This window comes from Nyctereutes procyonoides, unplaced genomic scaffold, assembly GCF_905146905.1.
Source record: "Nyctereutes procyonoides isolate TBG_1078 unplaced genomic scaffold, NYPRO_anot_genome, whole genome shotgun sequence".
Classification (NCBI taxonomy): domain Eukaryota; kingdom Metazoa; phylum Chordata; class Mammalia; order Carnivora; family Canidae; genus Nyctereutes; species Nyctereutes procyonoides.
The window spans coordinates 26,368,278-26,395,875 of NW_026575020.1; the positions used below are offsets into that span (position 1 = coordinate 26,368,278).

General features: G+C 35.7%; 1 protein-coding gene across 1 annotated transcript in view; it reads left to right on the forward strand.

Moving 5' to 3' along the window:
* Positions 1-27,598, forward strand: part of CPD (carboxypeptidase D) — a 79,798-nt gene that overhangs the window by 38,071 nt on the left and 14,129 nt on the right. The window contains exons 8-14 of the mRNA XM_055325597.1: positions 6,924-7,033; positions 15,591-15,693; positions 16,176-16,318; positions 17,728-17,897; positions 22,263-22,586; positions 24,576-24,771; positions 27,283-27,418. Coding sequence (XP_055181572.1) covers positions 6,924-7,033; positions 15,591-15,693; positions 16,176-16,318; positions 17,728-17,897; positions 22,263-22,586; positions 24,576-24,771; positions 27,283-27,418 — 1,182 coding nt within the window. The remainder of the gene's footprint in view (positions 1-6,923; positions 7,034-15,590; positions 15,694-16,175; positions 16,319-17,727; positions 17,898-22,262; positions 22,587-24,575; positions 24,772-27,282; positions 27,419-27,598) is intronic.

Here is a 27,598-nt window from a genome sequence, read left to right on the forward strand (position 1 = left end):
ATCGACTGATGATTGGATAAATAAAATGTAGTATACCCATACAATTGAATATTATTCAACCATGAAAAGCAGTGAAGTTCTGATGCGTTTTACAACAAAAATGAAACTTGGAAATATGCTAAGTGATAGAAGCCAGTCACCCAAAACCCTATTTTATGAAATGTTCAGAATATGTAAATGCATAAAAATAGATGATAGATTAGTGGTTGGGGGGAAATGGAAGTGACTGCTAATGGGTACAAGGTTTTCTTTTGGTATGATGAAATTGTCTATAATTAGATAGTAATGATGGTTGTACAACAACCCTGTGAATGTATTAAATAACAGTGAATTATATACTTCAAATGGATGGGTTGTATGTTATGTAAATTACAGTTGACCCCTGAACAACATGAGGGTTAGGGGGGCCAGCCTCTGTGCAGTTGAAAATCCGTGTATAACTTCTGACTCCCCTAGACTTAACTACAAACAGCCCACTGTTGGCCAGAAGCCTTACCAATAACATCAATAGTTGATTAACACATATTTTGTATGCTGTATGTATTATATACTGTATTCTTAGAATAAAGTAAGCTTGAAAAAAATTTTATGTTATTAAGAAAATCATTTGTAGAAATACCTTTCTACAAAATCACTACGAAATAAGTTTGTAGTACTGTATTGATAAAAATCTGCATGTAATGGATCCACACAATTCAAGTGCCTGTTGTTTGAGGGTCAACTGTTCATCTCAGTAAAGCTATTTAAAAAAAAAAAAAAGAGTGAAGTTATTAGCACCAGGGGTAATAGGGAAGTAATCTAGTGTCAAGGTATGTCAGGATATCTACTGAAGTTATCACAGTTGAGATTTAATGGCATATAGATTAACCTGCTATTTTATTTTTATTTTATTCTATTCTATTCTAATCTATTTATTTTAAATTTATTTTTAACCTGCCATTTTAGAACAGTACATACTTATGTTTATATTTAAAAAGTAAGTTGAAATTCTCCAAAAATTGCTTTGAGAGCTTGCCAGAAGTAGGAAAAAAAAAAATATTTTTACATTTGGTAATCATGAACAACTCTTAAAGACCCAAACAGGAATTATGAAGTCACAACCTGGTTGGCAAAATAATTTTTAATATATTTTATACCATGTTTGATAGAAAACAGTTTTTTTGAGTTATAAAAAATATTCTCAGAATATATCACACATTGTGTTGGCTAAATCTGAAAACTTAATACTTATATTCCAGTGAAAATAATTTACAGATTTACAAATGTATCAAGACCTTGTCACAGTAGGAGATACATCTCCAGTCATCTAGACTAGTTTCTTTCAGGACATATCTTGGTATAAACTTCCCTCTTAAAACCATTTTTGCTACGTTCTGAAGGTTTTAAATTATTGTATTTTCATTTTTATTTGTTTCAGTGTACTTTTTTATTTCTTCTTTTATTTTCTGATTGATCTATTAATTGTTTAGTAGCATGCTATTTAAACTTCATGTATTTGTTTACTTTCTGGATTTTTTTTTGTGGTTAACTTCTAGTTTAATAGCATTATGGTCAGAAAAGATGTAGAGTGTGACTTTGATTTTTTTAAATTTGTTGAGGCTTGCTTTGTGGCCCAATATGTGATCTGTTCTGGAAAATGTAACCTGTGCACTTGAAAAGAGTGTATATTTTGCTGTTTTAGGATGAATATATCTGTTAAATCTATCTGGTCCAGTATGTTGTTCAAAGCCAGTGTTTCCTTATTGATTTTCTGTTTAGATGATCTGTTCATTGATGTAAATAGGGTGTTAAAGTCCCCTGTTATTGTACTATTATCTGTTAGTTCCTTTATGTTTATTATTAATTGTTTTATGTATCTGAGTGTTCCCATATTGGGTACATAAATATTTACAATTGTTCTATCTTCTTGTTGGATTGTCCCCTTTATTACTATATAGTGTCCGTCTTTATCTCTTGTTACAATCTTTGTTTTAAAGTCTATTTTGTCCAATAAAAGTATTGCTACTCTGGCTTTCTTTTGGCACCCATTTGCATGATAGATATTTCTCCATTCCCTCACTTTCAAACTGCAGCTGTCTTTAGGTCTCAAATGAGTGTCTTGTAAGCAGCATATTAGATGGGTCTTATTTTTTTGTCCATTCTGTCATTCTGTGTCTTTTGATTAGAGTATTTAGTCCATTTATATGTAGAATAATTATTGATAGATATGTGTTTATTGCCATTTTATTGTTTTATGGTTGTTTCTAAGGATTTTCGCTCCTTTTCTCTCTTCCATGGTTTGCCTGGTTTCTTCAGTGATTTAGAGATTTCATTCTCTTTATTCTTGGCATATTTATTAGTGGTTTTTGATTTGTGATTACCATTAGGTTTGTATATAACATCTTCTGCATATAGCAGTCTATATTAAGTTGATGGTTGTTAAAAATTTGAACCCATTTATTCCTCTCCTCCTTATGTTTTAGGCATATGGTATCACATTTTACATCTTTTTATTTCATGAGTTCCTTGACAGATTTTTTTGCAGGAATATTTATTTTTACTGCTTTTATGTTAACTGCCTTCATACTGTCACTTTAATCTCTCCTTTTTTTTACTCAAAGAGTCCCCTTTCATATTTCTTATAGGGCTGCTTTACTGGTCATGAACACTTTTAGATTTTGTTAGTGTGGGAAACTCTTTATTTCTCCTATTCTGAATAATAGCTTTGCTGGGTAGAGTATTCTTGGCTGCAGGTTTTTCCCATTTTTAGCACTTTAAGTATCATGTCACTCCTTTCTAACTTGGAAGGTTCTGCTGGAAAATCTGATAGCTTTATGAGGTTTCCTATAACTGTCTTTTATCTTGTGGCCTTTAATATTTTTTTCTTTATCAGTGTATTTTGCCACCTCAATTATAATATGTCTTGGTGTGGATCTGCTTTTGTTGATTTTGTTGGGGGTTTCCTGTGCCACCTGGATCTGGATATCTGTTTCCTTCCCCAGATTAGAACAGTTCTTAACTATTATTTCTTCAAATAAATTATCTTCCCCCCCCCCCCCGCCTTTCTCCCTTTTCTTGCTCTGGGAATCCTATAATATAAATGTTATTATTTTTTATGGAATCACAGAGTTCCCTAAGTCTAGTCTCATTTTGCATAATTCTTTTTTCTCTCTTTTGTTCAGCTTTATTACTTTCCATTACTCTGTCTTCTAGATCCGTTCATTCCATCAAACATGTTCTCATTTCATTTATTGACCCCTTTAACTCGGCTGTTATTCCTTATCTCTATGTTAATGGTCCCACTGATGTCCTGCACTCTTTTCTCAAGTCCAGTGAGTATCCTTATGATCATTGCTTTAAATTCTCTATCAGGCATGTTATTTATATCTGTTTTACTTAGATCTCCAGCCATAGCCTTGTCCTGTTCTTTCATTTGGATCAGTTTTCTCTGTCTTCTCATTTTGTCTAAGTTTCTGTGCCTGTTTTTCTGTGTTAGGAAAGTAAGCTGCATCTCCTATCTTATGGATAATGGCCTTATGAGGAGGTCCTATATTGCCCTGCTCTCTCTGCAGCATCCCTTCTTCCCCTAGAAGCCTGGTATTCTAGGATTATCTTCAATGTGTGCTATGTATGCTCTGCTGTTTTGTCCTGGCTGCTTTATCCTTCAGGCAAGTTGCCTGCAGAGGCTCTCTTTGCCTATTGTGGGTAGTGTTGGGTCCCTAGCCTGAATGTGGTGAGTTTTAACTAGATATGTTCTGGTTTGCTTTGTGAAATGAGACCTGTTGCCACCACTACCAGAACTGAGGCCCTGCAGAACTCCCAGTTCAGGAAACACACTGTGGGCAGGAGCTTGGGTCAATCTTCTGGGGTCCACTGGGTTGGAACTTAAGCAAGTGAGACTGGGAAAGGTGGTTCTTCCAGAGCATGGAGGTGGGAAAGTGTGAGATGTGGAGGGATGGAGCTTGATATAAGCAAGTTAAGTAGTGAGTGTCAGCATGGCACTAGTTTCCACTGTTGGCTCTATGCTTATGCTGAGGGGTAGGAGAGGGAGATGGCTCTGGCCAGTTTCTTTGTTCCTAGAGGAGTATCTCCTTGAATGCTACTTCTCTGGGACACACTCTGAGATAAGCAAATAACCTCCTCACTGTGTGCCCCAGGTGCTCTTCAGATTGCTGCTTCTACACTGTGTGTCCACTAGCTGTTCACTCTGCCTACTCTTCAAGAGTAACCCCAATATCCTCCAAGCTCTCCCAGAGCCAAGCATGCTAACCTTTAAAACTCCAGGCTTTAAGCCCCTTTGGTTGCAAGGACTCACAAAATTCAGGCCTTTTCGCTTACCAAAACAATTGCTCTGGGGATTCATTTTCCCCTGTGCATCCCTGTTTGTGTGCTAGTCTGTCTCTTGCCCTTCTCTGCAACCATGGTTCCCTCTCCACTACAAAGACCACGATCCATTTCTTTCCTAAACCGTGTCTCCACACTTCCTAGCTTCTTCCATGTGGCCTCTTCTCTATGTTTTATGGAGTTTGTTCTGCAGTCTTCAGATTGATTTCTGGGGTATTTAGGATGATTTGATAGTTACCTACCTGTATTCGTGGGATGCGGGTCCTTCTACTCCACTGCCATCTAACCCTTCCTCTCTATGACATTTTGTTTTCTCATCATAAAATCTTTAAATGGGGGGATCCCTGGGTGGCGCAGCGGTTTGGCGCCTGCCTTTGGCCCAGGGCGTGATCCTGGAGACCCGGGATCGAATCCCACGTCAGGCTCCCGGTGCATGGAGCCTGCTTCTGTCTCTGCCTTGTCTCTGCCTCTCTCTCTCTCTGTATGACTATCATAAATAAATAATTAAAAAAAAATCTTTAAATGGGTTTTGAAATCTTAGCAAAGAAATTTAAAAGAGGATTTCTTTGGTGTCAACAATTCAGTAGGATTTTGAAAGAAAAGTAAGATTCCTCTTTGTAAATTTTGATACTAATTTTTAAAGTTGAAATTAATAAAACATAAAATTAATCATGTTAAAGTGAACAATTCAGTAACATTTAGTGCATTCACAATGTTGCACAACCACCATCTCTATTTAGCTCCAAAGCATTTTCATCTCCCCAAAAGGAAATTTCTTACTCATTGAGCAGTTGCTCCCTATTTTCCCCTCACCTCAAGCCCTGGTAACAACCAGTCTCTGTTATCTCTGTGGACTTGCCCTTTTTGTACATTTCTTTTTTTTTTCTTTTTTGTATATTTCATAGAAATGGAGTCATGCAATATGTGATCTTTTGTGTCTCTCTTTTTTCGCTTAGCATAATGTTTTCAAGTTCATTCATATTGTGACATTTATTAGTACTTCATTCCTTTTTATGGCCAAATAATATTTTATTGTATGTATATATCACAATTTATTTATCCATTTTTCCACTGAAGTATATCTGGGTTGTTTCTACTTGTTCACTCTGACAAATAATATTGCTGTAAATAATGATATACAATATCTGAGTCCCTGTCTTCAATTTATTTGAGTAATTCCATGTTTTGTGCTTTTTTATAAAAATTTAATTCCAGTGTAATTAATGAACAGTGTTATATTAATTTCAGATGCACAATATAGTGATTCAACAATTCTGTACATTATTCAATGCTCATCATGATAAGTGTACTCTTAATCCTCATCACCTATTTCCTCCATCTCTCCACTTCTCCCTTCACCTTACCCTCAGTTTGTTCTCTGTAGAGTCTATTTTTTTCTGTCTCTTTTCTTTGTTCATTTGTTTTGTTTCTTCAATTCCACATGTGAATGAAATCATATGGTATTTGTCTTTGACTGACTTATTTCATTTAGCCATGTTTAGCTTTTTGATGGAAATATCACCATATGCTTATTGCATATTTAGCTTTCTAAGGAACTGCCAAACTGATTTCCACAGTAGCCATACAGTTTTACATTCCCAGCAACACATGAGGATTCCAGTTTTTCTACATCCTCATCAACACTTGTTATTTTCTGTTTTATATTGTAGCCATTTTAGTGGGTAAAAAGTGGTATTTCCTTGTAGTTTTGATTTGCATTTCTCTGATGACTAATAACAAGCATCTTTTCTTGTACTTGGCTGTTTGTGTATCTGCTTTGGAGAAATATCTGTTCAAGTCTTTTGCCAATTAAATTTTTTTTTTGTCTTTTTGTTGAGCTGTGGGAGTTCTTTATATAGTCTGGATACTAGGCCCTTATCAGATTGCTGATTTTGATATATTTTCTCCTGTTCTCTGTTCTATAGGTTGTATTTTAACTTTTTAAAAATATTTTAACTTTATTAATAAAGCCTTTGACACACAAAAGTTTTTAATCTTGATGAAGTCAAATATATCTATTTTTTTCCTTTACTGATCCTGCTTTTTAGGTTGATACTAATTTTTTTAAAATAGACCATTTCATAGAAATAAGTCTTTTATGACTTTTTTTTCTGTCCTTAGAAAATTAGCTGTACGAAAACAGTATTGAGTAGAAGTTGATGTTGGCTTTTTTCTGTTCTAATTTTTAGATATGGAGGTCATAATTCTGGGATGAAATGAACATTTTTTGTCTAAGCAGTATTGAACTGGACTTTTTCTTCTTAAAACTATTTTGGGGCATAGAATGAGCATAGTTCTTCATACTTCATAAAAATTTTTTTTGCTCTATACAAATATTGGCTGGTATTTGTTACTACAGGATTACCTCATCTGAATTCAAGTTGAATATGTTCTTTCACTTCCATTCCCATGAAGTGGCATGATAAAAAAGGCAAAGATATGTGGGTTAGTAGAGATAGAATACATGAACAGGTGAACAAATGAAAACTGTGGAAATTGTATTGGTTTCCAATCTCTAGCAGTATTGTGAAAGTGCAATTTATGTTGATAATCCATCTTGAAGGAGATAACATGATACATTTTCCTCTTTTCCCTTGCAGGTTCTTTAGTAGTGAACTATCCTTTTGATGATGATGAACAAGGGCTTGCCACATATAGTAAATCACCAGATGATGCTGTGTTTCAACAAATAGCACTTTCTTATTCCAAGGTAAGCTTGTGTTTAAACATAAAATGCTATAAAGTTCTTTAATTAAAAAATGCATTAAAACAAAGTCCAGTAAGAATCTGGTCGGGTACCTTCTTCTTGGTTATGCTTTCTGTGATTCCTATGCATGATTCCTTTCATGCTGTCTTACCATTTTTTTTCCTGTTTTCTACCTCACTCTGAATATATTGTGTATTTCCCCACTAACCTTTAAGCTCAAGTAATGTCTTTTTGCCTGCAGTTTTTAGCATAGTACCTGAATCATAATAAACTAATCATAATAAATATAAACTAGTGTGCTAGTTTATTTCATTTGACTAGTATTTTAATTATAAACCTACCTTTAGTCTGAGGTAGAGGTTGACAAGCTACAGCTTGAGAGCCAAATCCAGCCTACTGGATTTAGAGTTGAGTAGTTGCAACAGACACTTTCAAGCCTGTAAAGCTTAGAATTTTTGCTGTCTGGTCCTTTATAGAAGAAAATTGCCAACCACTAGTCTAAGCTATCAAAGAGCCTATATTAACATATACCAAGGGAAAACAGGTAGAAATTTATGTGTTTTCTAAACTTCTTGTAATGAACATACATTAGTTTTATAGTCAGAAATGGTATTTGTATGTATGTGTGTTTGTGTGAAATTTTAATGGAAAAATTATTCTTAGATAATGTGTTAAAAGTTGGGGCTTGGCAACCAGGCCTGTTAGTTTCAATTTTTGGTCTTATTACATACTCAGTCTGTGATTTTATTGGTTATAGGTAAAGAATATTAAGACTGCAACTCTGTGGTCTCTAATCACAGCCCTCTGTTATTTCATGTTGCCCATGCCTTCATTCTGCACAAGTGGACCTTGTGAGTTTGTTGAGAGTTTCTAATGGGAATATGTCTATTTTAAACTTTAAAGAATAGTTGTCTTCTGTTTGGGCACACCATTTTTGAGGGATGTTTGTGGCATATGAGAATATTATACCCTCTGAATAATCAAAATAAGTGATGAGATTTTGCTCATATCCCCATCACATTTGGTGCTACTTTTTACCCTCATTGTGACATTGAGTTCCTTGGCCTCTTTTTGTTTTCTTTGACCTTTAGTTCTTTTGATTTTACTTTCTACCCAGCTTAGACCCACAAGCATCCCTTTCAGTGATACTCTCACTCACACTTTGGGATACCCTTTTGACGTACCTGCCTTGCCAATGTCCAATCTGCAGTATTTGTCACCACTGTCTCTCTTATACATCCCAGAAAAGCCACACAGTCGTGGAAATTGACCACACTCCGTCCATGCTCTCTAACCTCAACAGAGCCATCGGTTCTACTTGACAATGTTTCATGTTTTGCTGCTTGACTCTTCGGCGTGTTTCCCACTTGGATGATTCTAAACCTTTATCCTCTACCTGAACCTCCTAATCCCAACTTTACTCCCCTTATTCTCAGTAGATCACTTTGCCTTGACTAAGTACAACTTTGAATAATCTGATGTGAGTTCATTCAGATTCTGTCTTCTCCATTGTTATCAATTTGTGTCTTTCCCATATTTTACTCCATTTCTTGATCTCACCACATCCTGCCTCCTCTGGAAGCTTATTCCTTTATTTCTTCTGTAGTAAATGGGAAAGATAATAATTAAAATCCTTAGTCTTTACTCATAGCCTCCTTTCTCTTAGCCGTGATCTATCATGATCTATCATACATTCAAATCCCCCATGCTCTGCAATAGCTCCATGGTGAAGAAAAGCAGACCAAGACAATCTGTGAAGACAGAAGTAGGGGACTAATGAAGGGCAGACCTGAAGGTGATGGAATGACTACCAAATATTAAGTGCACCCTAAATCTGAAATCTAAATAAAAAGGTAATTGGTCAGGTGAGAGCACTGGAATATTGGAAAGAAATTTCAAAGTATATACAACTTATAAGTCTGGTGCAATTTAAAGGGACAGACACAATTTAAAAGGATAGGTGGATTTAAAGGGAAATCTTCCAAACTTTTAACTTCTGGGGCAGAAAAAAAGGCAAAAAGAAATGAAGAAGAAGTGCCCTTTGGTAATTGGATAGTGAAGAGGAAAAGAAGAAAAGAGGGGACATGTAGGATTGTACAAGACAGAAGAGAACCATAAATCCAGAGGACTCACAGCTCCACCCTTATTTCAAGACAAATAAAACAAAAACACACTAAAGTACTTTGCTAAACTGACAGAAAAGGGCACCATTAAATAAGAATCGTATATAACAGCCCAGTATCATAAAAATGAACAAGAGATAGGTTCATCCAGGGATGCCTGGGTGGTTCAGCAGTTGAGCATCTGCCTTCTGCTCAGGGTGTGATCCTGGGGTCCTGGGATCGAGTCCCGTATCAGGTTTCCCTGAGCAGCCTGCTTCTCCTTCTGCCTATATCTCTGCCTCTCTCTGTGTCTCTCATGAGTAAATAAATAAAATCTTTAAAAAAAAGAGAGAGAGAGAGAGAGAGAGAGATAAGTAAAATCCAAGAAGAACTATTTGAGAAAATCAGGAAATGAAGTTTTACACATATTGCTTGAGGAAACCTTACTACCACCAAAAAATAATCAAGAAGCAGAAGAAAATTTTAAGTCAGATATTTAAGAAGTGAAAACAGAGAACAAAAAAGATAAGAAATGAAGGACAGTTGATAAAACTCAGGAAATACATGGAAGAAAAAGACAAAATTATCTCTAAAACAAAAAAAAAATAAATTACAAGAGCTAAAGACCTCATACTTCCCAATTTCAAACTTACTGCAAAACTATAGTATACAGGACGCCTGGGTGGCTCGGTGGTTGGGCGCCTGCCTTCTGCTCAGGTCGTGATCCCGGGATCCGGGACCGAGTCCTGCATCGGACTCCCTGCAAGGAGACTGCTTCTCCCTCTGCCTGTGTCTTTGCCACTCTCTCTTTCTCTGTGTGTGTCTCCAATGAATGAATAGAAAAATCTTAAAAAAAAAAAAAAAAAAACGAAACAACTATAGTATATGACACTGAGATACTAACATAATAAGGATGGACATATAGATCAATGAATTAGAATTAAGTACAGAAATATGTACTTACATGTATGGTCAATTGATCTTTTGACAAGGGCACCAAGACAACTTAAGGGGGAAAGAATAATCTTTCCAACAAATGGTGATAGGAAAACTGGATATGCACATGCAAAAGAATGAATTTGGGCCCCTTCCTCCACCATACCCCCAGAATTATCTCAAAATAAATCATAGTCCTAAATGTAGGAGCTAAAACTATAAAACTTTTAGGAAAAATATAGGAATAAATCTTTGTGACATTGAGTTAGACACTGATTTCCTAAACGTGATATCAAAAGCACAAGTGACCCCAAAAAAGATACAGTGGGTATCATCAAAATTAAAACCTTTTTTTGCTACAAAGGATACTGTATTAGTTTCTTACAGCTTCTGTAATGAAGTTTCACAAATTGGGTAGCCTAAAACAACAGATACTTCTTTTCTCATGGTTCTAGAGTCTAGAAGTCCAAAATGAAGGTCTTGGCAAGGCCAAGCTCTTTCTGGAGCCTGTAGGGGAATCTTTCCTTGTCTCTTCCTAGCTTCTGGTGTTTTGCTGGCAATCTGTGGCATTCATTGGCTTCTAGGTGGATTAATTCAGTCCTCTGTCTTCACATGGCATCCTCCCTGTCTATATACAAATTTTCCCTTTTTATAAAGATATCAGACATATCGAATTAGGGCCTAGTCTAATTACCTCATTTTAACTTGATTACCTCTATAATCAAATACAGTCATATTCTGAGGTCTTTAGGGGTTAGGACTTCAACATATCTTTTTTGGGGGACAGAATTCAACACATAACAAAGTATCAAGGAAGTATAAAGGCAGTCCACAAAATAGGAGAAAATTACATATCTGATAAGAATCTTATATTTAGAATATACAAAGAACTCTTACTAAACTAACTCAACTAAATAATCAAAAGACAACCTAATTGAAAAATGAGTAAAGGATTTGAATATACATTTCCCCCAGAAGATATACAAATTACCAAGAAGTACACAAAAGATAATAACCTTAGCCATCAGGGAAATGCAAATCAAAACCACAATGAGATACCATTTTGTACCCACTAGGACTGGCTATAATAAAAAAATGGAAAACAAGTATTGGTAAAAATATAGAGAAATTGGAACCCTGTGTATTGCTGGTAGGAATGTAAAATGGTGCAACTGTTTTGGAAAACAGTTTTGCAGTTCCTAAGAATGTTAAGTATAGAATTATCATGTGATCTGACAATTCCACTCCTAGGTGTATGCCCAAAATAAATGAAAACACATATCTACACAAAAGCTTATACAGTAGACACTTGAACCACAGGGGTTTTAACTGCATGGGTCCACTTGTATGTGGATTTTTTCCTATAAATATAGTACCACAAATGTCTTTTCCTTATGAATTTCTTTTTTCTTTTTTTAAAGATTTATTTATTTATTCATTCAGAGAGAGCGAGAGAGAGGCAGAGACACAGGCAGAGGGAGAAGCAGGCTCCATGCAGGAAGCCCGATGTGGGACTCGATCTCGGGTCTCCAGGATCACACCCCGGGCTGCAGGCGGCACTAAACTGCTGCGCCATCGGGGCTGCCCTCCTTATGAGTTTCTTAATAATGTTTCCTTTTCTCTAGCTTATTTTATTGTAAGAATACAGTATATAATATACAAAGCATGTGTTAACTCACTTTATATTATTGGTTAACACTTCTGGTCAGAAAAAAAAGACTTCTGGTCAACAGTAGACTGTTAGTAGTTAAGTTTTGGGGGAGTCAAAAGTTACACCTGGATTTTTTACTGTGTAGGGGCATTGGCACCACTAACCCCCATATTGTTCAAGGGTCAACCAAACACAAATGATAGCAGCATTATCAGTAATAGCCAAAAATGAAAACAATACAAATGTCCATCAAATAATAAATGGATAAACAAAATATGATACATTCACACAGTGAGTATTATTCAGCCATAAAAAGGAATAGAGCACAACAAATTACAACTTGAATATCTCTTGAAAACATTACGCTAAGTGGAAGAAGTCAGTCACAAAAGACCGAGTAATGTATGATTCCATTTATATGAAGTGTCCAGAACAGGCAAATCCGTGGAGACAGAAAATAGATCGGTGATTTCCTAGGGCAAGGGGAGGCCAGGAGAAGGTTGGAAGAGAATGAAGAGTGCTAATGGGTGTGGATTTCTTCTGGGATGATAAAACGGTCCTAAAATTTACTATGGTGATTATCACACAACTCAGCGAATACACCAAAAACCATTGAGATGTGCACTTTAAACGGGTAAGCCGTGTTATATGTGAATTACATCTCAGTGAAGCAGATTTTGGGAACCTTGAGAAGACTAAGGGGTGGGGTACCCATTCCCATCCATCCCAGTTTGTGCAGAGGCCAAAAAGAGCTTAAAAGTTACATACCAAAATATTAAGTAATCTTTGGCTTATAATTTTCTTCTTTTGTGCTTTTGCATTTTCTGATCTTTCTCTAATAACTTTTATTATATTTTAAGTATAATGAAATTCAATGAATTCAATTAAGTGAAAGTAAAGAAACAGAGCTTTCTGCTATATGATGTGACAGAAACCAAGTGACAAGAAAGTTTCAGGAAGGTATTAGTGGAAAAACTAGTGATTTCTGAGTAAAAATTAGTTTATTTTAGTTAACAGTATGACATCAATGTTAATTTCCTTGTTTTGATAATTGTGCTTTGGTTACATAAGATGCTGACCTTAGGGAAAGCTGGCTCAAAGATATATAAAACCCTCTGTACTATTTTTGCAACTTTTCTGCAAGTCTAAAATTAGTTCAGGAGGAATCAAAAGAAAAGAAGAAAACTAAGTAGTCTCTTGTGTCCACTTCCTTCTTGTTGTTCTCTCATCTCAGTTTCTTATCATCTTCTGCCTACATTGTTTTACCCGCAAGTGCCCCTTCAAAGATTACCAGAAATCTGTTGTTTTTCTTAACTTTCTTGACCTCTGACATCTGATACTGTTGTCTTCTCCACGTGATCTCTTGCGTTGTATAATAGAAAGCACTGTTTTTTTTCTTTTATTGGTTGGACATTGTCTTTTACTTTCTTTTCTTTTTTCCCTCCATCTTCTATCCTCAACCATTTTTACCATATCACCAAGATGTCACCACTATGTCACCACTATGTAAGTGCCTCTTTAAAAAACTGTTTCATAGAATGGAAGTCACTGTAAAAAAGATTAAAAGATCCAGGCAAGCAAACAAGAAGAAAATAAACCTAGCGAGCCCTCATCATTTAGTATCTTGGTATGTAACTTTTAGACTGTGTGTGGACTGAGACTGGCCATCCTCACCCTCAGTCTTCTTTAAGTTGTCAAACTGCGTGAAAAAATTTAATTAGGTTTTAAAAATTATCAGAGTAGCGAGAATTAAAGGAGATGGTAAATGCACACAGTAAAATCAAAAGCCACAACCTCCCGGGGGGGGGGGGGAGCACATGATGTTACATTTGGATTATTTCAGTAGTACTCTGATGGCTTTGGTTTATTTTTTGTGTTATTAGGATAAACTTACCTAGAGCCTTGAATATTTCACATATCACCCTTTCTTCAGAGATTTTTAGTGGCTCTTTATTGCTTTGAGATAAAGTTGAAATGTTAATAGCTACTTCCTAGAACTATGGTGTCTAGAGTAAGGTTTGTACTAGATGATCCATTAAGATGTAAGAAGAATATATTAGAAATTCTATTTATATTTAAAACAAAATTTTAAAGATATTTATTTATTTATTTATTTATTTATTTATTTATTTATTTATTTATTTATCAGAGAGACCAGAGAGTACAAGCAGGGGGAGGAGCAGAGGGAGAAGGAGAAGCAGGCTCCCCACTGAGCCCATGGGGTTCAATCCCAGGACCCTGAGATCATGACCTGAGCCAAAGGCAGGTGCTTAAGCAACTGAGCCACCCACCTGCCCCTTGTTTATATTTTTTTTCCTTGTTTATATTTTTAAATTTATCCCTAAAAAACTTTTTTATTTTTATGCAGATTTATATTATATCTATTGTATTAGTATAGTAATACATCTGTATAACTTATAATTGAATGGATAGATAGATACTGATGGAAATGGAGAGAGAGACATAAAGGTGTGTGCACATCTTCAATAGAAAAATCAGAAAGCAAAAGAGCATATACATAATTATTACAGTAATCCAAAATAATAATTTTTGTTTGATATGAAAGCAGTGGGATCATAAATTTGTAATTGGTATGTTAAGTTTATGAAAGGGGGTTGTTATATATATTTTTTAAAATTAAATCAAGGGAAGTTGTTATATACACACACACACACACACACACACACATATGTTCATGTGTGTATGTGCATACACTTTTTTTTTTTAAAGTAGGCTCTATGCCTAACATGGGGCTTAAATTCATGACCCCAAGATCAGGAATCACATGCTTTACTGACTGAGTCAGCTAGGTGCTCCGCTTATATATTTTAAAGTTAAATGGTTAATTCTCCGTAGTGGGAAAATAGAGAATTGTTATTTTTCTCTTCATGCTTTTTGTACAATTTGTTTTCTATTTCCACAAGAAAGAAATGAAGTTTTGACTATCTTTCAAAGCTTAATTTCTTCCGGAAACCTCCACTGCTGCTCTGGTCAGTAATCTATCTCTTCTCTGAATTCCAATAGCACTTACTTTTGTATCCATGGCAGTTTGTTTTATTCTTCATTGGGCAAGCTATTGCACATGCACTATGCTAGATGCTGATAGATGCTGAGGACACAAAGACACAAATTGTTTCAGGGAACAGTGTCTTGTTTTTAAGGAAGAAAAAGGTACAACCAATTGTAACAGGGTACAGAATGCAGTCAAAGCACAGAGGGACCATCTAGAAGTAAGAGAAAGCTGCTTACTCCACATTGTATGTGAATTATCTTTCTGGGACTTCCAAGCTTCTTGAAAACATGAACAGTTTTTTGTGGGATTTTTTTGGAAGGGGATTGGGTTGGGTTTTATATTACTTGTAACTGCAAGTAATAAAGTATGTTTTTTTACAGAGCACATTTAATTTTGATTTTTAAGTGCTCGCTTCGGCAGCACATATACTAAAATTTTTATTTTTATTTATTTATTTATTTTTAATTTATTTATGATAGTCACACACACACACACAGAGAGAGGCAGAGACACAGGCAGAGGGAGAAGCAGGCTCCATGCACCGGGAGCCCAACGTGGGATTCGATCCCGGGTCTCCAGGATCGCGCCCTGGGCCAAAGGCAGGCGCCAAACCGCTGCGCCACCCAGGGATCCCTAAAATTTTGATTTTTAAAAGTAGGTAATAAGTTCATATAGTAAATAGTCAAAATGGCATAAAAAGTTATACATGAAAAGTCTCAGTGCTTCCCATGACTCTGCTCACCCCATTCATTCCCACCCCCCCAACATACCCTATTGGTAACCACTTTTATTATTTTTCCTTATCTTTCCTGCAATGCAACCAAATGTAAGTAAAGATTCTTAATTTTTTTTTTTCAGGAAAATTCCCAGATGTTTCAAGGTAGACCTTGCAAGAATATGTACCCTAATGAATATTTTCCTCATGGAATAACAAATGGAGCTAGTTGGTATAATGTCCCAGGTAAACATTCTTTAATATCAAGGCCATATAACTTGATGGATTTTCTTCCCACTGGATGGTGCTGCTTCTTACTGATTTTTTAATTTTGAGAAAATATAATTCTTTCAAAAATATTATTTAAATAATTTAAAATATTCAGATAACCTTTTCATTATCTTTTAATTTGGTACATTTGGAGTTTCAGTAAAGATACTGTACTAAAACTTTATGAAAGTGTTATATTTTACCTCTGGCTGTGACAAAAGACCTTTGGTGTGCTAATAAGAAGAGGGTAAGCTATACTTGATTTCTTCTTGGACATGAAACTATAGGTATCTTACCTATACCATCCACATCAGGGAACTCTCAAACATACTATTGTTTTTCAGCCAATGCTGAGAAAAGATGGATTTGGCTTTTTTACTAGGAGTGTTGCTTACTTTTTGGGATCTGATCTAGTTCTACTTCTTCAGAGTTACTGATTTTAATTTATTATCCTTTAGGTGGTATGCAGGACTGGAACTATTTACAAACAAATTGCTTTGAAGTGACTATTGAGCTAGGTTGTGTAAAATACCCATTTGAGAAAGATCTGCCAAAATTTTGGGAACAGAATCGAAGATCTCTAATCCAGTTTATGAAACAGGTAACTATTCAGGAGTGAAGTATGAAATTTCTCCCAAGAGCAAGAATATTTTTATGTGTACATGCAGTTTTCACACAGTGATTTTCAAATACACCCTTCTGAATTCAGCCTATTCATGTTTTGGTGTGTTTATCTAGAAAATTCATGGATGAAAATGAGTTCACTTGTATGCAGGAGGAGGAATTGAAAATGATTAAACAAGGTGGTGGTGGCGATTTGCCTTTTTTTTTTTTTTAAAGATTTTATTTACTTATTCATGAGAGACACAGAGACAGAAGCAGAGGGAGAAGCAGACTCCCTGTAGGGAGCCTAATGGGAGACTTGATCCCAGGACTCCAGGATCATGACCTGAGCCAAAGGCAGACGCTCAACCACTGAGCCACCTAGGCGCACTGATTTACGTTTTTTTTTAAGATTTTATTTATTTATTTGAGAGAGAAAGCACATGCACAAGCAGGGGGAGGGGCAGAGGGACAAGCAGACTCACTGCTGAGCACAGAGCCTGATGCAGGGCTTCATGTCAGGCTCCATCCCAGGACCCTGAGATCATGATCTGAGCTGAAGACTGACACTTAATGGACTGAGCCACCTAGACGCCCCTGGAATGGATGTTTTAGAATAAGAATATTCTCCTATATGACATTTTCAAGTGCCATTATCTCACAAAAGAAAATTAATAGTATTCTCTAATATTACCTAGTACATAGTCCACATTCAAATTTCCCTCTCTTTTACCCCAAAATGTCTTTTCATAGCTATATTTTAGAGCCAGGATCTAGCCAAGGTTTATGTATTGCATTTGTATTACATCTCTTTACTCACTTTAATCTATAACAGTCCTTCCATTCCACCCCCTTTTTTAAAAAGATTTATCTATTTTTTTGAGAGAAAGAGAGTGAGCAAGTGGAGGGGGCAGAAGGAAAGAATTTCAATCAGACTCCCTGTTCAGTGTAGAGCCCCAACATGGAGCTTGAAATGGAGCTTGACATGGAGCTTGATGCAGGGTTCAGTCTCTCGACTCTGAGATCATGACCTGAGCCAAAATCAAGAGTTGGAGGCTCAACTGACTGAACCACCCAGGCACCCCTGACATTTCCCTTTTAAAGAGGACTGGACAGTTTTCTTGTAGAATGTCCTATATACTGAAATTGTCAGATGTGGTAAAGTTTAAACAGTGCTGTTTATATTCTTTGTGATAAAGATGAACCTAAAGCTATGAAAAATTAGCCTTTCAGAAACTAAAATATTTTGCTTAAATGGGTGTTTACGTTTAGCTTTACTCTCAACTCCTAAATTCCTATTTGTTCCACATGTTACTTTATCAATCTATTATTTTGGATATGAGTTCCCCAAATAATAAGATGATGATCTTTACCATTCATATCTGGGTGTCCTTGTACTTTATCCAGGTTCATCAGGGTGTCAAAGGATTTGTCCTAGATGCCACAGATGGCAGGGGTATATTAAATGCCACCATTAGTGTTGCTGAAATTAATCATCCAGTGACTACCTACAAAACTGGAGATTACTGGCGTCTCTTGGTTCCAGGAACTTATAAAATCACAGCATCTGCTCGAGGGTGAGTGACTAAATACTTTGATATTAAGTGCTTGAGGAAAGACAAACATGATTCTGTCCTAGAAGATTATTGTCAGAAAGCCTTGGAGAAGTCAAGCAACCTTGAGTTTAATGCTGCAAAGTTTAGAGCTGGTTACACATTTGATCCTCCTCTAGTGATAAATGAGTACATAAGCTATCAGATTTAAGAAATCTATGAAATTCTGGACTTTAAACAGTAGACTCCTCCTCTCAGGTCCCCTGCCCCCTGTCCAGATATAAGGCTATGGTGAATGATTCCTTCACTATTGGTAACAATTCTGGGAAATACCTGTTAGTTGGGAAAAAAGGACTCCTGTTCTTTTTTTTCTTTTTTTTCTTTTTTTTCTTTTTTTTCTTTTTTTTTTTTAAGATTTTTATTTATTTACTCATGAGAGAGGCAGAAACACAGGCAGAGGGAGAAGCAGACTCCCTGTAGGGAGTCTGATGTGGGGCTCAATCCCAGGACCCAGGGATCACCCCCTGAGCCAAGGCAGATGCTCAACCACTGAGCCATCCAGGTGCCCCAAGGACTTCTGCTACATACATGTTTTCCAGTAAATACCACCACTTTACATTTGTTTCTTTTTAAAGCTCTTTCACGCTCTCTTTTTCTATCCTCACATAAACCATTCTTTTTTTATTTATTTATTTTTTTAATTTGAGTATAGTTGACACACAATGTTATATTAGTTTCAGAAGTACAACATAATGATTTAACAAGTCTATAGTTATGGTCTGCTCATCACAAGTACAGCTACCTTTGGTCACTGTACAACACTGTTACAATACCATTGACTGCATTCCCTGTTCCGTACCTTTCATCCCTGTGACTTATGCATTCTGTAACTGGAAGTCTGTATCTCCTACTCCTCTTCACCCATTCTGCCCACCTGTCCCCTCAACCATCAGACTGTTCTCTGTATTTATGAGCCTGTTTCTGCTTTTTGTTTATTTGTTCATGCATTTGTTTTCTGAGATTCCATATCTGAGTGAAATCATATAGTATTTGCCTTTCTCAGCCTGATTTATTTCACTGAGTGTAATACCCTTTAGGTCCATGGATGTTGTTGCAGGTGGCACAATCTCATTTTTTATGGTTGCATAATATTCCATATATACCACATCTTCCCTTTTTAAAAAAAGGTTTTATTTATTTATTCATGAGAGACATAGAGAGAGAGGCAGAGACATAGACAGCAGGAGAAGCAGGCTCCATGCAGGAAGCCTGCTGTGGGATTTGATCCAGGACTCCAGGATCATGCCCTGAGCCAAAGGCAGACACTCTACCACTGAGACACCCAGGCATCCCTATACACCGCATCTTCCTTATCCACTGGTCTATTGATGGATGCTTGGGTTGTTTCCATATCTTGGCCATTATAAATAATGCTGCAATAAACATGGGGGTACATGTATCTTTTTTATTTATTGCTTTTGTTTCCTTTGGGTACATACCCAATAACGGAATTATTAGATCATAGGGTATTTTTTAAAAAATTTTTGAGGAACTTCATACAGTTTTCCACAGTGGTTGTGCCCATTTACATCCCCATCAGCAGTGTAAAAGGGTTCCTTTTTCTCCACATCCTTGCCAACACTTGTTATTTCTTGTCTTCTTGATTTTAGCTATTCTGACAGGTTCAAGGTAGTATCTCATTGTGGTTTTGATTTACATTTCCCTGATGATTAGTGATGTTGAACATCTTTTCATGTGCCTGTTGACCTTCTGTATATCCTCTCTAGAAAAATGTCTATTCAGGTTCTATGGCAATTTTTAATTGGATTGATGTTTTTTTTGGTGTTAACTTATATAAGTTCTTTATATATTTGGGTATTAAACCCTTACTGGATATATCATTTTCAAATATCTTCTCTCATTCGATAGGTTGCCTTTTTGTTTTGTTGATGATTTCCTTCACTGTGCAAAAAGCATTTTACTTTGATGTAGTCCCAATAGTTTATTTTCGCTTTTATTTCCCTTGCCTTAGGAGAGATAGCTAGAAAAACATTTCTATGGCCAATATAAGACAAATTACTACCTCTCTTCTAGGAATTTTTATGGTTTCAGGTCTCACATTTAGGTCTTTAATCCATTTTGAGTTTATTTATGTGTGTGGTGTTAGAAAGTAGTCCAGTTTCATTCATTTACATGTAGCTGTCCAGTTTTCCCAGCACCATTTATTGAAGAGACCACCTTTTCCTTATTGTATATTCTTGCCTTGTTATAGATTGACAATGTATGTATGGATTTATTTCTAGGCTTTCTTTTTTTTTTAATTTATTTATTTATGATAGTCACAGAGAGAGAGAGAGAGAGAGAGAGAGAGAGAGGCAGAGACATAGGCAGAGGGAGAAGCAGGCTCCATGCACCGGGAGCCCGACGTGGGATTCGATCCCGGGTCTCCAGGAGCGCGCCCTGGGCCAAAGGCAGGTGCCAAACCGCTGCGCCACCCAGGGATCCCTCTAGGCTTTCTATTCTGTTCCATTGATCTATGTGTCTGCTTTCCATGACCACCTTACTGTTTTAATTACTACAGCTTTGCAGTATACCTTAAAATCTAAGCTTGTGATACCTCGGTTTATTTTTCTTTTTCAAGATTGCTTTGGCTATTTGAGGTCTTTTGTGGTTCCATACAAATTTTAATACTTTTTGTTCTAGTTCTATGAAAAATGCTGTTGGTGTTTTGACAGGGATTTCATTGAATTTGTAGATTGCTTTAGGTAGTATGGACATTTTAACAATATTAATTCTTCCAATCCATGAGCATGGAATATCTTTCCATTTGTTTGTATTATCTTCAATACCTTTCATCAGTGTTTTATAGTTTTAGGGGTATAGGTCTTTTACCTCTTTGGTTAAGTTTATTTCTAGGATTTTATTCTTTTTAGTGCAATTGTAAATGGAATTGTTTTCTTAATTTCTCTTTCTACCTCTTTCTACCTCTTTGTTATTAATGTATAGAAATACTACTGATTTCTGGGTATTTTGTATCCTGCAACTTTACTGAATTTATTACTTCTAGTAGATTTTTGGGTAGCCTTTAGGATTTTCTATGTACAATATCATGTCATCTGCAAATAGTGACAGCTTAACTTCTTTACCAATATGGATGCCTCTTATTTCTTTTGTATGATTACTGTGGCTAGGAATTCCAGTACCAGTGGCAAGAGTGGACATCGTTTTCTTATTCCTGATTTTAGAGGAAAAATTCTCAGCTTTTCACCATTGAGTATGATGTTAGCTGTAAATTTTTCATATGTGGCCTTTATTATGTTGAAGTATTACTTTGGTGAATTTTTCTTATTTCCAATTCTCTAAGAAAGGCAATTTTCATCTTTTTTATAAGTTTTATTTTTACAAAGATTATTTACTTAAGAAAATGAGCTTGTGACTTTTTTCTTTGGAAAAAACTTAATTTTCTTTATCTTCCTTTATAAACAGCGTAGAATTGGAACTACTTGACTGTTTAATCTGAAACATCGTTTTTACTCTCTTAGTTTTCTTTTTTGTGTTTTAATAAGTGTAGGTGTTACCAGTAGATATTTTTCTCTCCCCTTACAGGCTGTCTTATTTATGAAGAGTTAGTTTGAACATTACACTGAAGTAAGGATAAGTACATGAAAACATTTATAGTTACTGCTACCTTTTTTTTAAGAAAGATTTTAAAAATCTAGTGGTTTGTAAAATGGATGGATTAGAACTTCACACTGATGAGAAATGAGATCTTTTCTGTTTTTCTTCCATTTTAAGCATAGTATTAGAAAAACGAAAACAGCAAGATATCTGAAAAATAGGGCAGGAATGATGCAGTTGATAGAAAATGTCCTAATTAGTACCTCTCAAATTTTTCCAAACATATACCCTGATGACAGACAAGTGAACTCAGATTCCAGGAGACATGGGGTATTTATAACTTTCTTTTGACGTCATATGTTGTTTTTTTTTAATATTTTTATTTATTTATTCAGAGAGAGAGAGAGAGAGAGAGAGGCAGAAGCACAGGCAGAGAGAGAAGCAGGCTCCACGCAAGGAGCCCGACGCAGGACTCGATCCCGTGTCCCCAGGATCACAGCTTGGGCCGCAGGCGGCAGTAAACCGCTGTGCCACCGGGGCTGCCCTGATGTCATATGTTTAATCAAAAAACTCATTCACATTTTACAGCCTATCCATGACTGTTCTGTGTTAATTAATATTTAAAACAAATAATAAATTATCACAAAGTTAAATATTTGACTCTTAGAGGATTTATCACAAGGATTCATGTCTCCTCTGAAGACTTCTATTTCCCTGAGGCCTGGGTATTCCCACTGCAGAAGCATGGCTCTGATGTCTCCTTTATTCTAGGTATAATCCAGTTACCAAGAATGTGACGGTCAAGAGCGAAGGTGCTATTCAGGTCAACTTCACACTTGTCCGATCTTCAGCAGATTCAAACAACGAATCAAAGAAAGGAAAGGGGGATAGCACCAACACTGATGATGTCAGTGATCCAACTACTAAAGAGTTTGAGACTTTAATTAAAGACCTTTCAGCTGAGAACGGTTTAGAAGTCCTCATGTTACGATCTTCCTCAATTTTGGCTCTTTATCGGTACCATTCTTACAAAGACTTATCAGAGTTTCTGAGAGGACTAGTAATGAACTACCCACACATCACAAATCTCACCAAGTAAGTGCCACTCTCTTACTGCTTTTCTTTCTTTCCTTTTTTTAAAGAAGTTACATTCAACATAAGCCATGTTGAATGGTTCTTGTAATTTATTTGGGAGCTGCATATAGAGAGAATTGAAGTTTACTTATTTTGAAACAGATATTGCTTAGAGATCTTTCTAACACTGAAACTGGAAATTTTTATGAGGAACATTGGAGGAGAATTACTTTTTAGATTAACAATGGATGATCTGTGCCTCCTGGACATGTAAAATTACTCTTCCTAATGATTACTTTGACTGAATTAAAAATGTTCTCCACTTCTCAGCTATAGATTCATGTCCTGGCTGTAATTTAGTTTATTTTGGGGGGGACAAGGGACAGATTTGGAGCTATGAGCTCACCCATTAGGGATCATTCTTTTTTTTTTTCCAAATAGAAAATTAAGCCTGGTTGCTGTCTTTTTCTCTAGTCTTTATTCACAGTTGCTATTCCCTGAAAACTTAGGGACAATAGGTGATTGAGGGTCCTGGAAAAATATTCAATACTGGCTTAAGTAAAACTGATGCTGAGCCAGCCTTTAGCTTCACTTTCTGTGTCTTCTGTGCCTCACTTTCACTGTTTCATTGTAAATCTTTTTTAGGTCTTGTTATAGTTACTCAAATATTTTCTTGATTTGTTGATACCTATCATTTGCCCATTGAGAGCTGTACTCTGTATTTTTCCCTGAGCTTATAGTTCTCTACTACATACCTAAGGAACATTCTCTAGCCTTTTACGTTTTTACTTTGTTTTTCTTTATTTGTCCTTCTAATTTTACCTAGACATTTAGCTTCTCAAATACTGGTTTATAATATTCCTAGATGCAAAGATTGATATTTACGTTGGCAATACCAATTACCTCTCTTCCTCAACTGATTCATAAATATTTCTGCCCAATTCAGGTTTTAATATTGTCCATTTTATTTTATTTTATTTTATTTTATTTATTTATTTATTTATTTATTTATTTTTTAAAGATTTTATTTCTTTATTCATGAGAGACAGAGAGAGAGAGGCAGAGACACAGGCAGAGGGAGAAGCAGGCTCCATGCAGGGAGCCCAACGTGGGACTCATCCGGGGTCTCCAGGATCACACCCTGGGCTGCAGGCGGCACTAAACCGCTGCACCACCGGGGCTACCCAATATTGTCCATTATAGTGTCATTTAGAGCTTGTAGACTTTCTTATTTTAAGATAAATGAAAAATTTGACATAATTTTTTGTTCTTTTCATTTAAGTTGTAGTTCATTTAAGTTCTTTTTAACCTTCCAATTCAAGATGCACTTTTCAGTTAAATATTTTCCCCTGAATATGCAATACCTGCCAATGGTTAAGACACAAGACAATTTTAGGTGGTCCACCAATGGGCACTAAGCATCATTGAATAGAATTGTGGGAAACTAATAATTTTTCTTTTCTATTAATCCTTCTCAATTTAATACTGATATTTTTTCCCTACATAACTCTTGTAAATCTCCCTTTGTATCAAAGAAACCAGGCCTTAAGTTCAGAGCTCTTGGGCAATCATAGCACTTTAAATGATTTTTCTTGCAATACTAGTATTGCATTTATAGTAAAGTATAAAGTGTCTTATTTATATAAATTAATTTACATTCAGAAAGTAAGGTTCTGTACATTTGTATATATGTAAATTTTTTCATAATAAAAAATGTGAGTGAGTTAATTTAAAAAACATGTTAGCTAAATAGTAGTACAGATTATAGAAGGCAGGGTAAATACTGTGAAGATGGCATGAGAATGACTGAATTCCTAAATTTGATAATATCTTACTTGTATTTGATTTTCTTCGGTCAAGGAAAACTAATTTTCTTAGGGTTTTCTGACATAATGATTCATTCTTTAAAGATTTAAAGGCTTTTCATGTTTGTTTTCATGACTTTTTAAAATATCTGTATGTCAACATTAACATAATACCTGATTACTTCTGACTTTTAATTTTTGAAAGTTTGGGACAGAGCTCTGAATATCGTCACATTTGGTCCCTTGAAATCTCCAATAAACCCAACATATCTGAGCCTGAAGAACCAAAGATTCGTTTTGTTGCTGGTATCCATGGAAATGCTCCAGTTGGAACTGAACTACTTTTGGCTTTGGCAGAATTTCTCTGCCTAAACTACAAAAAGAATCCAGCTGTTACTCAAGTAAGAGAATAACCTGTTTTGACATGCTTCAGAAGGGGAAAAACGGAGTCATGCATTGAGATTAAGGCACCATTAAAAATTTTTTAGGAGCACCTATCTGGCTTAGTTGGTAGATACCTGTGACTCTTGATCTCAGGGTTGTGAGTTCAAGCCCCACATTGGGCCTAGAACTTACTTTAAAAAAATTTTTTTTAATTTCCTGTTGAATTTTACACAGAGGCACTTTTAGTGTATTACAAATTTTTTTTAAATGGACCATCTGTGGGCAGCCCAGTTGGCTCAGCGGTTTAGCGCCGCATTGAGACCAGGGCATGATCCTGGAGTCCCAGGATCAAGTCCCACATCGGGCTCCCTGCATGGAGCCTGCTTCTCCCTCTGTCTCTGTCTCTCTCTCTGTCTCTCTCCCTCTCTCTGTCTCTCATGAATAAATAAATTTAAAAAAAGAAAAAAAAACTATAAAAAAAGGACCATCTTTGTCTATACTCATTGTTAATAGTGTCTTTCTGTTATATTTCTTTGTGTGTAATTAAGAAGCATAGAAGAAAAAATACTAAAGATTTACATTCAGTCCTTTACTCCTTTAATAATCAAATTGCCCTTCTTTATTCACCATTCTGTACATTCTAACTTGAGAGACTTCCATTGCTAGGAATACAAGGAGGAAAAACAAATAGCTTTTCTTTTCATGTAAGAAGTTCAAAATTATTGGACATCTTGGCTACTAAGAGATTTTAGAAAAAGCAATATGGCTTTTTCTAAATATGGTTTTGTCTACTTTAGCCACCCATGACTATAGAAAAGAACTTTGATCCAGAGAATTGGTCATATATGATTAAGGAACCTAATTCTGTGTTGTCTTAGAGAAAGGAAGTGTGCTCCCTCTAGAGCACCCACTAACTGGCACTGCCTATATAGACTTTAGGAAAGGGGAAAGGAACTAATACTTGTTTAGTACCTGCATGTGTCAGGTGCTTACACCAAGTACTTTCCATGTATCATAATTTAATCCTCAATTTACGTTATCTCCATTTTATAGATGTGAAAACTGAGACAGAGATAGTTGATAACTTACACAGCTAGTATGTGGTAAAACTGGGATTTAAACCCAACTGTGTCTCACTCTAAAGTCTGTGCTTTTCTGTTTTACCATATTGCTTCCCCTAAAAGAAATTTGGGAAAAATTTATGTCATGGTTAGGACCAGAAAGTACCTATGGGATTAGGTGAGATAAACTTAAATCAGACTTGACCAAAAATTATTTTACCATTTTCAGCAAAGCAAATTGTATTGATTTCTTAAATGTGAGTTGTAAAGAGTATCCAAGGACATTTTTTTTGTTGTTGTTCTTTTCTTAAAAAATGGGAGAGTAGGATACTCTCAAGCCTGGCTACACATTAGAAACATTTGGGAAGTTTTTAAAAATACCAGTACCTGGGCCCCATCCCCAAAGACGTCATTATTTCTTTAAAAGCTCCTTAGGTTATTCTAATGTTTGGCCACATTGCTACCTACTGATACTGTGGTTATAAGACACTATAGGTAAAACACCTACCAGGAATTTCAAAACTTCTAGTTTATGAGAATTTGCCTCACTGGTCTAATTAGGCTTGAACTACTAATCTTACTCTAGAGATTTGTTTTGAGATGAGGATCAGAATTATTTGGCGTGAAGTTTAAGGAAATATACACATACCTCGAAACCTGTAGTGAAATCCAAGCATGTACCCTTTAGAAAAAAATATCTCTGCCAGGGGAGAAAGTTAAGAACCAATGAATTTAGGGTCTCCAATGTTTTCAATCTATAGATTATTTTAACAGAATAAATAAGTCAGAGATCACTTATTCTGATTTACTATCATAAACATACAGGATAAAGTATATAACAAGTTAGTTCATGCCACATATGTAGATATTGATACCTATGGACTGTCTGGAGGAGAAATTATTATGAGTAAGACAAATATTCTACTCCACTTTGCTATGCTGATTTCAACTCTCCTGTCTCATTGTTTCCAGACATAGACTGCTGTTTGTTAGATTATGCATTCCAGTTTTTAATTTGGAAAATGTAGTCTAACTATTATTATTGGTTTTAGCCAGTGGTTGGCAAACGTTTTCTATAAAGGGACATATAGTATATAATTTAGGCTTTGTGGGACTGTTGTTCTGTGTTGCAACTATTCAATTCTGCCATTGCAGCACAAAAATAGTCATATGAATGGGCATGGCTGTGTGCCAATAAAACTTTATTTACTATAGCAAGCAGCCAGCTGGATTTAGCCTGCAAACAGTGGTTTCGGACCCCTTTGTAAGTCATCAGGAGGTCTCTGGGAATATTTGTTATGCAGTAGTTCTTCATTTCTTTTTAAATTTATTTGGAACAAGAGTGAATTTTCTATTTGTTTTCCTACATTTTAAGTCTGTTTAAAACAATAAAGACTTTCTGTTTGAGGCATGGGAGGGTATCTTATGATTCTACATAGGGCTAACTGATTTTTGTTTCTGTTTTAGCTGGTTGACAGGACTAGAATTGTGATTGTCCCTTCTCTAAATCCAGATGGGCGAGAGAGAGCACAAGAGAAAGACTGTACTTCAAAGAGAGGACAAACAAATGCTCATGGCAAAGACTTGGATACAGACTTCACAAGTAAGCCTAATTTGCAGCTAACTTTATTTTTCTTTACTAGGAGATTGGTAGATAGTGTAGATGAGTAATTGGTTTACTTTTACGTAATATGTATAACGTATAAATGACAAGCTAGAAACTTGTCCAGTTTTTCTCCTTTATATTTAGAAAAGTAATTCAAGTTTTTTCTTAGAAATTCTG